At 35.8% G+C, this 15,714-nt stretch overlaps 1 protein-coding gene across 1 annotated transcript; it reads left to right on the top strand.

The window, feature by feature from the left end:
* The first annotated feature begins 12,499 nt into the window (after positions 1 to 12,499).
* On the top strand, positions 12,500 to 15,305 carry LOC145092653 (myosin-binding protein 2-like). Its single transcript, XM_079030615.1, has 3 exons — positions 12,500 to 13,620; positions 13,713 to 13,817; positions 13,902 to 15,305. Exons 1-3 carry the CDS (start codon positions 12,609 to 12,611, stop codon positions 14,948 to 14,950), a joined length of 2,166 nt encoding a protein of 721 aa, XP_078886741.1. The 5' UTR covers positions 12,500 to 12,608; the 3' UTR covers positions 14,951 to 15,305.
* The last annotated feature ends 409 nt before the right edge of the window (positions 15,306 to 15,714 follow it).

Raw genomic sequence — 15,714 nt, 5'->3', positions numbered from 1 at the left:
CTTCTTGCCACAATTGTTACAAAGCATTTCACGGCATGGGCCGGAAATGTGATGATGATAGTTGCACTTGTTGCACAAAGGGAGAGTACCAGTATATCTGTTGGTAGGTGCTTGAGTGGCAGGAGCAACGACAGGAGTAGTAGCAGCGTGAACTGCCACCGTATGTTGTCTTTTGGAGGGCTCCTGCGAAGACTGACCCTTTTCGTTGCTTCCAAAACTTTCTTTTCTCACCCCTTCCCTTAGCTGGTTCAGGAGTGGTTGTCACTTTATCGAGATCAACACTGTGATCTATAAGAGTTTGTGCCAGGCGCTTGGTGCTATCAAACGTGGTTGGCCTGGCAGCCAAGAAATTCCCTTGAGTTGGGGGTTTCAATACCAAATGTATCTTTCTATCTTTTTTCTTTCCGGGGTGACCATTCCCGGGCAAAGAAGTGCTAGGTCTTCAAACCTACAAGTGTAGGCAGCAATATCGAAACCTTTCATCTTCAAGTTCCATAGCTCGTGCTCCAGTTTCTACATTTCGCCCCGAGGGCAGTACTCAGCTAGCATGAGCTCCTTCAAGCTCTCCCAACCCATAGCATTTGCTACTTGCAGGGTTAGAGATTTAACCCGACCATTCCACCAGGTCAATGCTCTGTTGGTGAAAGTGCAAGCGGTGAATTTCATCTTGTTGGCTTCAGAACAGGAATAAATTTCGGAAATGGACTCGATCTTCTCGAACCATCGAGTCAGGGCAATAACACCTCCATTGTCGTTGAAAGATGTGGGTTTTATGTTCATGAACTCTTTATAGGAGCACTCCTTCCGGTGTCCCTGACTACCTTCATAATTTTGGGGATAAGTACCACCTCCCGGCCCGCCAGATCCACCAGGATTAATTTGTGACATCGCGGCATCTATAGCGGCAGTAACAACTTCCTGGAACATAGCAGGATCCAACTGAGGTGGTGGAGGAGTTGGATCTATCGGAGGATTGTTATTCTTTTTGTTGGGTCTTTTCTTTGGAGGCATCTTGTTCTAAAATTAATCAGGAAGGAGAGGATGGTAAGTCCTCTGGAATCGAATCAAGGAATCGGAGGATTGTTGTTCTTTTTGTACATCCGCCCATCCTTGTTGTTTCTCCCTTCTGGGCCATCCTTTTGCTCACCTTGAGTCCCTACTTGACTCACTTGGCGGCTATAGTTCCCTTCCTCAGATGGCTCGGGAACTGGCTCCGTCAGTTCAACATGTATGGTAGGTTCGTCCCTATTTTCGTGGAGCATCCGTCTCATTTCTTCCCTTTGTTCAGCTAGCATAGCCTGAATCATGGCTTTAACTCCAGCCATGGTGACTGGCTCAGGTGCAACTTCTTCAACAACAAGTATTTGCTGAACCACTAGGGGTTGGTTCCTACCTCCATTTGTGTTCACGTTTCCGCTACGGGTCCTTGCCATCTTGATCTATACACCGAATAAGGTGAATTTAGATCTTTATTTAGGATAGACATTTTAAATCGTCCTTATCACTCCGAAACGTTTACATGCTAGTTCTAATATCATAGTCGTACGTTTAGAATCCTAAACACATAAGGTTTCCAGATCCGGTCGGCAACAGACCATAGATCCGAACAATTAACAGCATATTATGCACAAAGCATTTAGCACATAAAAGCATTTTAGGCACAATTCCTAAAATAAGCTAGTGCTCACACCTCACAATCATCGCTTAGCATTCTAAGTTTAAGTCTAGAAATCCTACAAATTCCTAGTTCGCTTAAACTAATGCTCTGATACCAACTGTGACATCCCCAAAATCACGGCCAGAAAAGACCGGTTTGTTTATGCTTTGTTTAAAAATCAGAGTTACATTTTAAATGAAAGTGTTGCGGAATTTGTCCCAAAACAAAAATATGATAAAGATTTATCAAAAGCATTTCCATAGAAATGTATTTCATTAAAAGACTCAGGATGTCATGTTCGTACAGATCAAAAGCATAAACAGTACAATATAAGCCTTACTACATTATTTCATATCCACAGGCCTATATCCGTAATCCCTCGTCCAAAACATCACACCTATGCTCATGCGCCACTATCTGTAATACATAAAACTGAGTGGGTCAGGCTTGGGAGCCTGGTGAGCACATAGGGTTTTCAACCCACAATAAATAAGTTTATTAATTTCATCGATCAACAATAACCCGATTACCCGTTCCCGTTATCCTCACTTTACGTCCCTAAACACCTATCATAAGGGACCTAGCCTAAGGATCATCATCGAGACGGACTCTACTGCTAAGGGGATTCCTCAGCAATAAATGTCCTAAAGGCAACCATGTGGGGGATGGAGTACACCGGTGAACATATCGTTCACAAACACCTACAGGTTGCGAGCCTGCTAGTGTTCCATTGGACTGTCTAGAAGAGTCCGTGGTCGTCATCCATACTCCGCTAGATGACAGAATCAACAACATCAACATCGAGGCCTCTCATCATTTTATCACACATCACCTATTGCATCTACCCATGTTTTACCCCAACATTTTCGTAGATATAAAATACATATACAATTTAAATCATTGAAAACATGTATAACAACGTTCATCTAGCATAGATAGCAAGTATTCAGATAATATGCACACATAGCACGTAATTTATATAAAATATTTCATATCTATGTGTAAGTTGAAAGTAACTATGCACTCACTTGTTAAGGTGATGATTCCAAAATCGGGCAGCGCTTGCTTCTAACGATTCTATTTTCCTTCGACGAAACCTAGCATTATTATCGCTAAATTTTAGTCTAATATTTACCGTGACCAACTATTAGTCTTAGTATTATTATTATTATATAAGCGTTAAACAATATTTTCCAACCACTATGTACAGACAGGGGCCAGACATAAAACACCGGAGGGCAGGACCATTTTGGCATATAGCACTTCTGAAATCCAACAACCCTATGCGGCCCTTTAAACCAGATTCCCCGTACCGCGAGTAGTTAAAAAAAATATTATAACGACACTTATATAAGTTATAATAATAGCTCAAATATTTATTATAAGTTCATAATAACAATACTAATTTTAAATATACGCTATATTAAAATAAGGTAAGCATAACTTACTTACAAGGGGGTTTTAGCTAGGAGTCGGGCTCTGCAGGGGCAGAACTTCGTCGCTGAATCTTTCTAAGAAAGATTCGTGCAGCGCTTCAGCGCTCACCTTACTATACTAAGCTACAGAAAGAGAAGTCGAATCACGAGGGACCGAAATGCTCGGGGGATAAGGAGAGAAAGACTCTTGAATCAAGAGAATGGTGCAAGAAATATGAGAGCCCAAGGCTCTTATTTATACTAATTGAATTTTCAAAAACTACCCTCCATAATTACTTAATGACCTTTTAGTTATATAAACAACTAAACACCCCTCTATAATACTATTATAAATGGATTTAATGATATTTGTACTAAACTAATGTCGAAAGAACTCAACATTAGTCTTATAATGACCGCATCGTCGATACCTTTCTAATGATATATACATATGTATATATATATATATATATATATATATATATATGTGTGTGTGTGTGTGTACGTATACATGATTTATACTTTATTTTAATACGTAAATATGCTATTATAATTTGTAACTCGTTCATACGAACTCCGTTTTTGACGTTCTTTATATCCACGCGTAGGTGAAGACGTACTCCAACTTTCGTTTAGACTCCGTCGGCTAATTTTGACTTTATTTTTAAAGTTATATTTTTAACAAGCCGGGACAGGATTGGTCTATTTAAAATCTCATAACTTCTTCATACGAAGTCAGATTTGGGCGTTCTTTTTATCGATGTTCTTAGTTTAACATATTCTACGACTTTTGTTTAGATCACTAAGGCTAAATCTCGCTCTATCGTAAATTCACTATTCACGCTTCCCGGTATCGTGCTGGTTTTGTCGTGAAACTTCGACGGGTCATAACTTCTTCGTTATAACTCGGATTTCGGCGTTCCTTATATGCACGGAAACCTTGAGACATATTCTACAACTTTATGTAGAGATATCGGGATTATCTCACACGTTAATTTTGACGCTCATTTTTATTCTTTATTAATTATACATTTATAATTAAATAATAAACACATATAATTCACATAATACTCAAATATTTCATCTTTATTACTTCAAACAGAGTTACAAGAGTTGACCTAGACTATTACATTGACAAAAATGCTTAGCCCTGAAACCCGGGCGTTACAGCATGCTTTCCAATAAAATCCAATATTTTCTAACATGTTTGTTTGTTACTGTATGAAAGATATATTCCGTTTGAAAACCCTGGCTACCACTAGTATGTAGTGTATGTTCTGTTTTGAAACCCTGGCTACCACCAGTAAATAAGGTATGTTCAGTTCAAAGACCCTGTCTATCGCCAGTAAGTGTGGTACTTTTCGTTTGAAAACCTTGGCTACCGCCCGTAAGTAAGGTAGTTTTATTATTCAAAATAAAACAAAAGATTGTGTCCCTGGAATACCCTCCAGTAACTAGTTAGGTAGTTTTATTACTTAAAATAAAACTATTGAAGAAAGAAATCCCGTAAACAAAGGTTAGTTTATACTTATTGTGAGTCGTATAACCATACTAATATGACCGATGAACCTCCTTGACGTTTCTTTAGGCTTCGTACGATTTCAAAATTTGTCACCCCAGGCATGCCTGCCTAACTGTAGCTAACAGTTCAGCTGTGGGATTGCCAGTCTCGAATATATTTATTCACAAATTTCATGCTCTCCCTCCAGGAGACTTTGGTTATACTAACAGTGAGGATTTATTGGTACCCCGAAGGGCATAACGAAGATAGGTCTCACAATCCTGTATTAACTAGTTTACGTGTTGTTCTGTGGTTCTCGTGTTCGAATAAACGTTGTAGAGTATAAATCGTTATATGCAAAATAAATATTTGATAAGATACTCTTGCTTTCTGTATGTAATAATGGATAAACTAGCCTGTATTAGTTTATATGTGTGACTTTGTACGTAGTTTGAATTTGTAAAACCGGAGTTGAATTTCCCAAACCATACCTATTATAGTTTGACTGGTAAGTTGTGTTCGTGTATGATTCTGAAAACTATGCAATCAAGTCTAGAAAACATCCCTTATGCTCCGCATATTACAAGAGGGATAAAGTATCTAAATGTTTAATGTGAAACTTCTTGTAATTGCATCAGTTTTTTTTAAGTTGTGAAAAAACTTTATGTTTAGCTTGTATTCCCCCCCCCCCCCTGAAAACGTTTTAAAAACAATAAAAGCGTAGGGGTATGAACTCACTGTTTAATGTAGGATGTGAGTGTATGATCGAGATGAGTGCTGAGTGTCAACTGATGTTTCGTACTCAAGTGGATCCTATTAACATATGGTAACACATACGCGTATTAGATGAGGACATAACACTTGAAACTAAGTGTTAGAATCACACATGATTGAAGATGGGGAGTTTGCGACCGTAATCAGGAGTGTACGGTCATGGGTTTATGGTCCATTGGTTTACGGTTCTATGGGTTTATGGTCTAATGACCTTACGGTCATAGGGTTTACGGTCCATAGGTTTACGGTCATTGGGTTTACGGTCCATGAGTTTACGGTTCCTTGGGTTTATGGTCTATGAGTTTACGGTCTTTGAAGGGTGTACGGTCTAAGGAGATACAATAGACCGTAAACACCTTTTGTTCATGGAAAAGTGTCGATTTCAAGGCAAAACTCAAGAATCCTAACTAGATATTAGTATAAGAGGATGATACTTATGATTTGAAGGCAAAGAAAGGTGTTTTCTGTCCAAAACACTAAAGTGTTCGTGAGGATTCTTGAAGATCTAGATAAAATTGAAATCCATGGATGAATGAAGAGTGAAACATGGATTTGGGAAGGATTTAAGACACAAAGGAGGAATCACTTACTTGTTCTTGAAGATTTGGAAGTAAAACTCGAAAATTATAGAGAGAGGGTAGAGATAGAAAGTTCTTGAAGTGTTTAAAGTATGAAATGAAGGCCAAATACCATATATATAGGGTAGAGTTTTCGGTCAAGGGATTGGGGTGGGGGTGTACGACCGTAAACTCGAGTTTGCGGTCGTACACTCCTCTCAAAGGGGTGTTTGACTCGGATGCTATGCTTTGACTTGGAAAAACTAGTTTTTGGACCCAAACCTCGATTGTACTGAGTTTAGAATATTTAATTAAACCCGAGATAATGCTGACAAGAGCAGAAATAAATTCCCGAATTGATTTTTTTAACGGTTTGAATGGAAGAAATTTCGGGTTGTCACAGAATGTCCATGGAAGTTTGGGAAGTAGATCTTCCAACCAAATTTGCATTACTAATGTGCCAAATCACTGCTGATTCAGCAGCAATTAGCAAATAGGTAAGATCAATAAGGGTCACGTCGCGGTCTGTCATATAGTAGTCTTTAACAAACTGACTATACGACTCGGGGAGTGATTGAAGAACCAAGTCAACAGCAAAACTTCTTTGACACAACGACTCCTAACATTCCCATCCTATCAATGTGTGACTTCATCTCCAAGATATGTGCACACACAAATCTTCCATCTTGGTGTTTGCTAGCCAATAGGGTTTGAGTGACCTTGAAATTTTCAAGTCTACGAATATGTGGGTTAGGGAGAATTATTGGAGGAGGTAGAGGAAGTGAAGTATGATTTCTAGGAACATCATCTTCATAAGGAAAACTTTTTCCATAAGATTCGGGAAGACCATAGTTGTCTGAACTAGACATCTACAAGGGAGAAATTCAAGTTTAGTTGATTTAAGTCCTTAATATAACACCCAAATGAAATATTAAGGCTAGGACCCAACAAAATAATTTATAATTCGGAAGCGTGATGTCGTAATCCAATTGCAAACTATTTATTGGTAGGTAAATGAGGATTTACCAATTCCACCATGAAAACAAAAAAATTTAAACGAATTAAGTTTTAAATGAAACTCCTAGATCTTTTAAGATTCATTGAACTTTTCAATGGCATGTTTAATCTCGATTATGCCCTTCAAGTTTGTGACTAGGATACCGAGGATCACAAACAAAGCGTGAATAACCATGCAAATATACTTGGTACTCTCGATGTCATGTATCACCTAATCAATGTGTCGGTTAACCATACACGCTCCATTGATCTATGACAAGCATCAAACTACCCTTTTCCACCCTTGTTAGTCCAAGTTAATGTGTCGGTTAACCACACACGCTCCATTAACAATTTGGCAAGGTGCAAAGTGTAATTTTAAAGAATAGCATCATTTTCACATTTTTCCTAAAGTAACTAAGATTGGGAATTTTATAAAACATTTAGTTACTTTATAATTATCATTATACTTTTAATGAGAGTTAATGTCCAATCATACCCGTTCGGCTAACGACCCTCCACCAGTCAAGGAAGTGGTGGGTGAGAGTGGACATCCATTAAACCTCTATTTTATAGGCAGTATCATTATACCCCCTTATAGACCGACTTCGTGAATGACGCATACTAACGGTAAGACTGACTTGTCATATATATATATATATATATATATATATATATATATATATTATATATATATATAGTTATTAAACTTATAATTTTATATAGTATAAGGGTGTATTTTACATTTTTTAAAATACTAGGTAGTTTAATCTATTAATAAATTATACTATTAATTTAATTAATCTTAAACCATGTTATTATTATGGATTTATTAATCTTCTCTTTTAATTAAACACTTTAATTAATTTAATACAATCCATAAGAGTTAACTTGAATTATTCAAAATAAAATCATCAAGGTTCAAAATATAAAAATTCAAAATTAAAAGTACTTAATTAATTTTTTAAGTTTTGAACCCAAGAGTTGCACCTTTTGAAAACTTTTCAATATTCCATAAATGTGACTTTTCAACTTTCAAAACTTGAGGGCAAGTTTTGTAACTCTTAAAAATCTTTTGAGTTCTAAACTTGATGACAAGAATTGTAACTCTATAAAAAACTTTTGAGTTCCAAAACTTGATGGCAAGTTTTGTAACTCCTAAAATACATTTAAATCAAATTTTAAAACCAATAAAATAATCATAATTTTATCTTTTACAAATTTGACATAATGCAACTCTTATAGCACGATAACTTCAAATTAAAATATTACAAACCATTAACATATCATATAAACTAGTAATAATTTCAAGAATTGACAATTTGATGGGATAATCATTACCATATCAGGAAAAACTGATTTTATGACACAAAAGAGTTTAAGGTAATGATCCAAATCTAATTCTAGCCAAAAAAAACCTGAAAATCTGCCAACATACTTCTGAATTCGTTGAGTCAGATAATGGACTCGTCGAGTTCATGAGTGGACTCGTCGAGTTCCCCCTGGCAGAGTGAAGAATTTCATTTTTTTTCCAGCTTTGAACAATTAGCCATTCATCAAATATAACAGAAAACAACTCATGGCTCTGATACCACTGTTGGGTTTTATGTACTATAACACTCCTATGGTGCACATACAACCCTAAATGTTTTGGATCTAAGTTTTCTCTTGTTATACATGCAATAAAAATTTCCAAAGCATGAAGCCTACAACTAGCATACAATTTGGCATATGAATCATAAAGTAAGTTAGAAGATTACCTCTTGTTGAATTTTTGTCTTTAAGAACTTAGCACCCCAAGTGTGATGCCTCAAACGGTTCACAACACACCATAAACAGTTGGAGAACTTGATAGAGAGGTTTGGACACACCAAAAATTGGGTATGCTTCTCTAAGAACACATTCACCCGATTTTTGTCCTTAGTGGGTTACATATGTAGTGTAGAATTCCAAGAGTTAAACCCTAATCCACTTCTTTGGGCCTTAATCCAATAATCCATATGATAAGCCCTTTGGACTAACTCTTTATGGAGTCTTACATGAACTTAGTCAATTACTAATGAATATAGATCATTAGCCCAAACTATACATGTATCATTGATTTACTTAATCAGTCACCGTTAATTTAATTAGTCTCTTTTGATCACTAAATTAATTCTTGATCAATACTAATTAAATAATATGATTTCTCAATTAATATATTATACTTATAATATATTAATAAATTATAAATAACCTCTTACTCAAATATCCATCCTATCAAATTGTCTTGGTGATATGCAACCTGAAATTGACCATGCTACTTTTGGGTCAAATACATATCAATTATAGTTATGGACTTAGACACTTAATCCAACACGAATGTCTATCACTTGCCTCCTTTAGTCCACTTCTTTAGACCGGGCCACTTCCGTTGTCATCTTTACTTTACGTTCAAACGACTATCATCACTTGCCTCCTTTAGTCCATAAACTCATGGCCTTTAGGGAGGAGGGAGTCGTTCCCTCCCAACCCACCGAACTCACTGTCACATCAATTTTTATCTCTTCTTTTTCTTCATCTTTTCCAACCCACAACACACGAAAATCCTATCTTTTTGAACTCACTCAACCCATTCAATTAAAAAAAATACAAAACAACTAAGGTACAAGTTTTAAAACACACGGTACAAGAGAAAATAAGAAAGAGAAAGTAGAGAGAGATGATGAAGTAGGTTAGTGAAACCAATCAACCCACTCGTTGAAGCGTGAGTGGTACCGCCGATAACTCTATTGCAAATTAAGAATTTACATTTAATTGTTTTGTATTTTTTTTTAATTGAGTGGGTTGAATGAGTTAAAAAAAAATAGAGTTTCCGTATGTTGTGGGTTTGGAAAGATGAAAAAAAATAAAAAATGAAAAATGATATGATAGTGGGTTGAAAATGACTTTCTCCTCCCGTATTCACTTCTAGCTCAAAGACTCCTTCAATTAGTCCGTCTTGAGATTACAAAATGCTTCCTTAGCCCACAATCATTTTATCACACACGCATAGTCTCATACATTACTGTTATCCTGTAACACACAACAAATTAAGTTACAACTTACAACCAACATATACTAGATACCATCCAAGTGAATATTGAATAATGATAACATATATTTTCAATAAGCAATTTCAGTTTACTTTTTATATGACCAAATCTGGCTTTAGGACTTCTATTGGAAACTGTTGCTATATATTTGAAACAATTTACATTTTTACACGTACATTAATGAAAGAGTTAAATTTAAAAAGAAATTATTAAATAGAAATCTACACTTTAATTTCAGTTTACTAAACTGTTGTTTTTTATAGTTTCTTGCTAGTTTCAATTATATAAACTAATATTGCTTGTGGTTTAAAAAGTTGGACCAACCTGATTACATGAAACAACTTGATCTCGTACGGGGAAGTAAAACAAATACAAATTTGGATTTTATAAATTTAAAAATTTTTATAACAGTAACAAACGAAATATAATCAGTTCGGTTTTAATATTTTTGATTTTGTAGGTATGAATTAATTTTACACACCAATATCCTTAATGATAAATCTGAAGTGACTTGACTGCAATTGAATACCGCATATGGTAAGTAGACCTGTTTTTGTATTATATAGTTTAGTTTGTGATGTACGTAAGTACATAACACATCGCATAAACCTAAAAGTGTAATGGTTAAGTAATAGTAAATCTTTTTAAAATATAAAAATGTAAAAAAATATTAAAACAGAAGGAAAATAAGGGGTGTACTGGTGTAGTATTCTTAGTGGTCCCTCACTCCTTCCTTTTGGTGGGGTCGGCCTACGTGTCTTGTGGTTTGTTGGGGCCTCCACTTTAATCAAATACAGGGAAGCACAAAGAATCTTGAATCAAAGAATGTAAAAGATAAGTGATATTTCAGAAAGGTCCCGCAACTTTATGTTAATCTTCATTTTTCATCTCTTAACTTCAAAATTTTCATTAACATCCACAAAAATAAGTTTTACTTCACGTTTTGTCCCTTTTTCCTTGAGTCGTTAACTGATCTTTGGTCTCTTCTAAAGAAAAAAAAAATGTGATAGCACGCATACTATAGGTATGAAAATTATGGATATCGTCTTTAAAACATTTTTATTGTATGGATAAAAAAATAAAATGAGTAGCATATGCAGAAATCAATGGATTAAGTTCACTATTTTTTAGTTGCTAGGCGATACATAGCACATACATGATTTGGCAAAGTAGGGTCGTCAACAAACAAAGCCAAACTTAAGTTTATGTAAGCATGGGTTCAACTTGTTTCAAGTTTAATTTTCAATCTTTGAGTTTGACTCGTGAATAATTTAAGATGTTTGGGCTTGACTCGTATATAAGGCAAACATAAATGAGTCTAACTGAACTCCAGCCCAAACATCTTAAATTATTCACGAGTCAAAGTCAAACGAGCTTGATGTTTAACTATTAACATTTTTAACGACCTTAATTTTCAATATTTGAGTTTGACTCGTGAATAATTTAAGATGTTTGGGCTTAACTCGTTTATAGTTCAACATCAAGCTCATTTGCATTTTTAGGGTCGTTAACAATATTATTTATCATTATTTGATATTTTAATATTTAATATTTAATTATATAATAATAGTTTAATATATAAAATTAAAATTATGTTTTATATTATATAAATATATGTAGGCATGTTTAGATTCATGAGTCTAATCAAGCTCGACAGATGATGGATGGGCCCGAGCTCTTTTAATAAACAAGCTTAAAACTAAGCTTGAGTTTGGCTCGAACTCGAATCAAGATTTTTATGAGTCGATCTCGAGTAACTTGACTTTTCTACCCCCATAATCCAAGGTGTAGCTGAGATTACACTCCACGCTTAAGTTAGGGATGCTTAACTCAAGAGAGTTGATTGGTACCTCTCATGAGGGAGGATTTGTATAATGTTTGTGGAAGGGGGGAATGTCTTTCCATTGTACCAACTAAGACATGTTTTACAATGTTTTTTTTTCTCAGGTGATTGTAATAGTGGCTGATCCTATGTTGGGTGGAGGCCTTCTTACGCCACAATAATTGTTTGGTTGTGGCAAGATATATAGTGATTGAGTTATGTTGTTATTCAACATGGCTCGCTATTGTATAGTTAGAGCATTATGACGTCGATAATCGGTCTGACCATTGCATTAGGGTGATGGGCCTTTGGTGTGGAGTCTTGCTAATATGGTACAACACTAATCCCTAAACATGAGATTTTAGCATTATTTTGTCTACCGGATAACATAAAAGCTCAACCATTAATTCAATCAAAATGACAAAATCATACAAATAGTGATGAGTTCATTTAATTTTGTTTGATTCAACATACAAATTTATAGAAGAAAATAGTAATTTTAATGCTTTTATCAAACCTCTCCGAAAGCCAAATCAAATTCATTAACTTAATTTTTTTTTTCATTTTGATTTTATTGTTAGATTGATTTACATTATTACATGAACTATATGTTCGTGAATTGTGAAGGGACCATTTTGTAATTCCACCCTATATAGCATACTTTTTTCCATTCCAACCTCTTTTTTTCTGAATACAACTTTCCGGTGTCCAAGGCTTCTGTTACTTCTTTCCACTTCGCTATTTTATTTCCTCTCTCTCTCTCTCTCTCTCTCTCTCTCTCTCTCTCTCAAGAAAACAGAGTAGCGGCAGCCATGGCAGCCAACAAATTTGCAACCATGGTGCACATGAATACAAACAACATAACACTCATTCTCATCTATGCTGTTCTTGAATGGACACTCATACTTCTCCTCCTTCTCAACTCTCTCTTCTCTTTTCTCATCATCAAATTTTCCCAATTCTTTGCCCTAAAGCCACCCTGTTTGTGGTGTTCTACCCTCCATCGTTTCTTAGAACCCGAAAACAGCAATTCCCACCGCGATCTTCTCTGCGAACTACATTCCAAAGAGGTTTCCATCTTGGGATTCTGCCCAAATCACAAAAAATTGGCAGAAATCAAAGAATTGTGTGAAGATTGTTTTTCATCTCATCTGGATTTCCAATGCCAGGTGAAACAGAGTGAAGAGGAAGATGAAGATGAACAGAACTTGAAGTGTTCTTGCTGTGGTTTGAAGTTTAATAAGAAAAGTTTTCATAGTTTTGTTGTGACTCGCAATTCCTGTGATGTATTGGAGCATACTAAGAGCGAGGGTTTGATCAAAAGTTCCAATGATCAAGTCGGATCAGATTTGATGGAAGAAACCCTTCAAATTCAGAGCAGAAAGGAGACTCGGATGAATAATGACGGGAAAGATATATGGGATTCAAATACTTTTGAAATTGAAACAGAATTGAATCAACTTGAAAAGAAGGAAGATTCAACTTCTGATTTTCTCCCACAAGATCTCGAATTCTTCTTTGATCATAGTGGTAATCAGTTGGTACCTATTGAATTAGTTGATTCAACAACGGAGGAAAGTCAAAACGTTTCTGAAGCTGATGAAGATCATGCCTCTGGAGATTACGAAAAAGCTCTAGTAATTCAAGACCACCATACGACAGAGCTTGAATCCACGGAGTTGAAAGAAACTGATAATTCTCTTGTTTTACATGAAAAAAACAGTGAAGTCATTTATGAAAAATCCGCCATTGTCCAAGAAACTCAAACCCTGTTCGTCGAAGAACTTCAAGAAAATGCAGTAGAAACAGAGAAATCCGATCCAGGTACTCATTTGGGTAATTTACATCTTGCATGATTTTCATTTCGATTTTAACTTCCATGGGAATGATTTTGTTTACTCATGTTTACATTTCAGTTCGTGAAGAAGCAGAGGTGACAATTGGAACAGAGATTACTGTTCTTGACTTATGTGTTGTAGAACCTTTATCCATTTCACATGATATACATGTAATTGAAAATGGTAAAGGTTTTCATATTCTTTCAAGTTCTTGTAACGTTCTTCCCTGATTTTTTGCTAATTTCAAGAATATTTTTATCATACCAGGTCTCGAATCAAATAAATCAAATGGAAACTGTAATCAGATTGAGGAAGAGAAAATTCCAAATACACCCCATTCGATTGAGAGCTTAAATCAACCAAACAACAATTTGTTGATGATAGAGGCAAAGGAATCGGGGACAGAAGAGTCATTTGACACCGTGGAGAAGCTAAAATCAGCTTTACAAGCTTTGTATGCTGAGTTGGAGGAGGAGAGAGGCGCTTCAGCGGTAGCTGCCAGTGAAACAATGGCGATGATCAACCGGCTTCAAGAAGAGAAGGCGGCAATGCAAATGGAGGCCTTACAATATCAAAGAATGATGGAAGAACAATCAGAATATGATCAAGAAGCTTTGCAACTCTTGAATGATCTTATGGTAAAACGGGAAAAGGAATTGGAATTCTATCGGAAAAAAGTGGCGGAATACGAAGCGAAGGAAAGACGGCTTTCGCAGGGGAGTGAGAAAAGTGGGACGGGTTCGGATTCTTGTAGTCATTCCGAGGAGGGGAATGGAATCCCAATTGATCGGAATCAAGAAAGCTGGAATCCGGACGCCCATGATGACGGTTTTCTCGACCTTGAATCTTCGTTAGCGGATTTTGAGGGAGAAAGGTTGTTGATTTTTGAACAAATTAAGGTGCTAGAAGAGAAGCTTTTTGCTTTAAGCGACGAAGAGAATCAACAGTTTGTGGACGTAAGACCTATCCAAGATCTTGATGAGGAAAACGGGAAAATTTATGAGAATGGATTTGAGACCATTGGTTTGCCGGAAAACGGATTCCATTCCGACGTGATCGGTGTAGAGAGTGAAGGGAAAGTGATAACATTAGATGGATTCCATTCCCGAGAGTTGGAAAATGGGAACATTGGAAAGAGGAGGAGTGACTTCGAAGAGGAAGTGGATCAAGTTTATGGAAGGCTACAAGCTCTTGAAGCCGATAGAGAGTTCTTAAAACATTGCATTGGATCATTGAAGAAAGGTGACAAAGGAATGGAACTACTCCAAGAAATCTTGCAGCATTTACGTGACCTTCGAACCATGGATCTTCAATGAAGAACGATTTATTTGATATGTTTTTATTTTTTTGAAGTGTCAAATTTTAAGGGTATTTTGGTGTTTTCCTTATGATCACCTTTTCGTGGGAAAAGGGGATGAGTCATGAGTGTTTGTTTTTGTAGGGTTGCAAATTTAAAAAAGGATCCAAATGATGACCTTCTAGTTTCATTATATAAAGTCGTAAGTCTAGGAATTTAAATTTTAAATGTTTAACAAATGATATTTTTGTAAAGTAAGAATAGAGGGCAAGGGACCCTTTGTACCTAACAATTCATATGTCTATTTGTAAGTATAGATGATTGTTTGATTGTATATGCTTGATTTGCAACCAATTGAGTCATGGTTTCGAAAACATATTTGGTCAGACGGAGTGTCGTGGGGGAAGGAGGTGCGGGAGGTGTTCCCGCATATTGCAACACCGCACTGTCCCAGCCGGAAAGGAGGTGCGGGAAGGGAGTGGGGGATAGAGACCCCTCATTTTCTCTCATATTTTGATTGGTTAGACTTTCTTTTTTTTATTTTTTTTCCAATTTTTTAATATTTATTAAATTATATATCTACTAAAAATTATAAAAATATATCAAAATTAATAGTTTTTTTAATTCCCTACAAAATGAGTATACTATTTGTATGAAATATATATATATATATATATATATATATATATATATATATATATATATATATAAAGAGTGAAAGGTCCCTCCCATACACATCCTGAGTTTGGTGAGGGACAGAAAAATAAGGAAAAGACTGACGTG

This window comes from Lactuca serriola, chromosome 3, assembly GCF_051521515.1.
Source record: "Lactuca serriola cultivar US96UC23 chromosome 3, Lser_US96UC23_V15, whole genome shotgun sequence".
NCBI lineage: Eukaryota > Viridiplantae > Streptophyta > Magnoliopsida > Asterales > Asteraceae > Lactuca > Lactuca serriola.
This window is presented reverse-complemented; position numbering and strand designations above follow the sequence as displayed.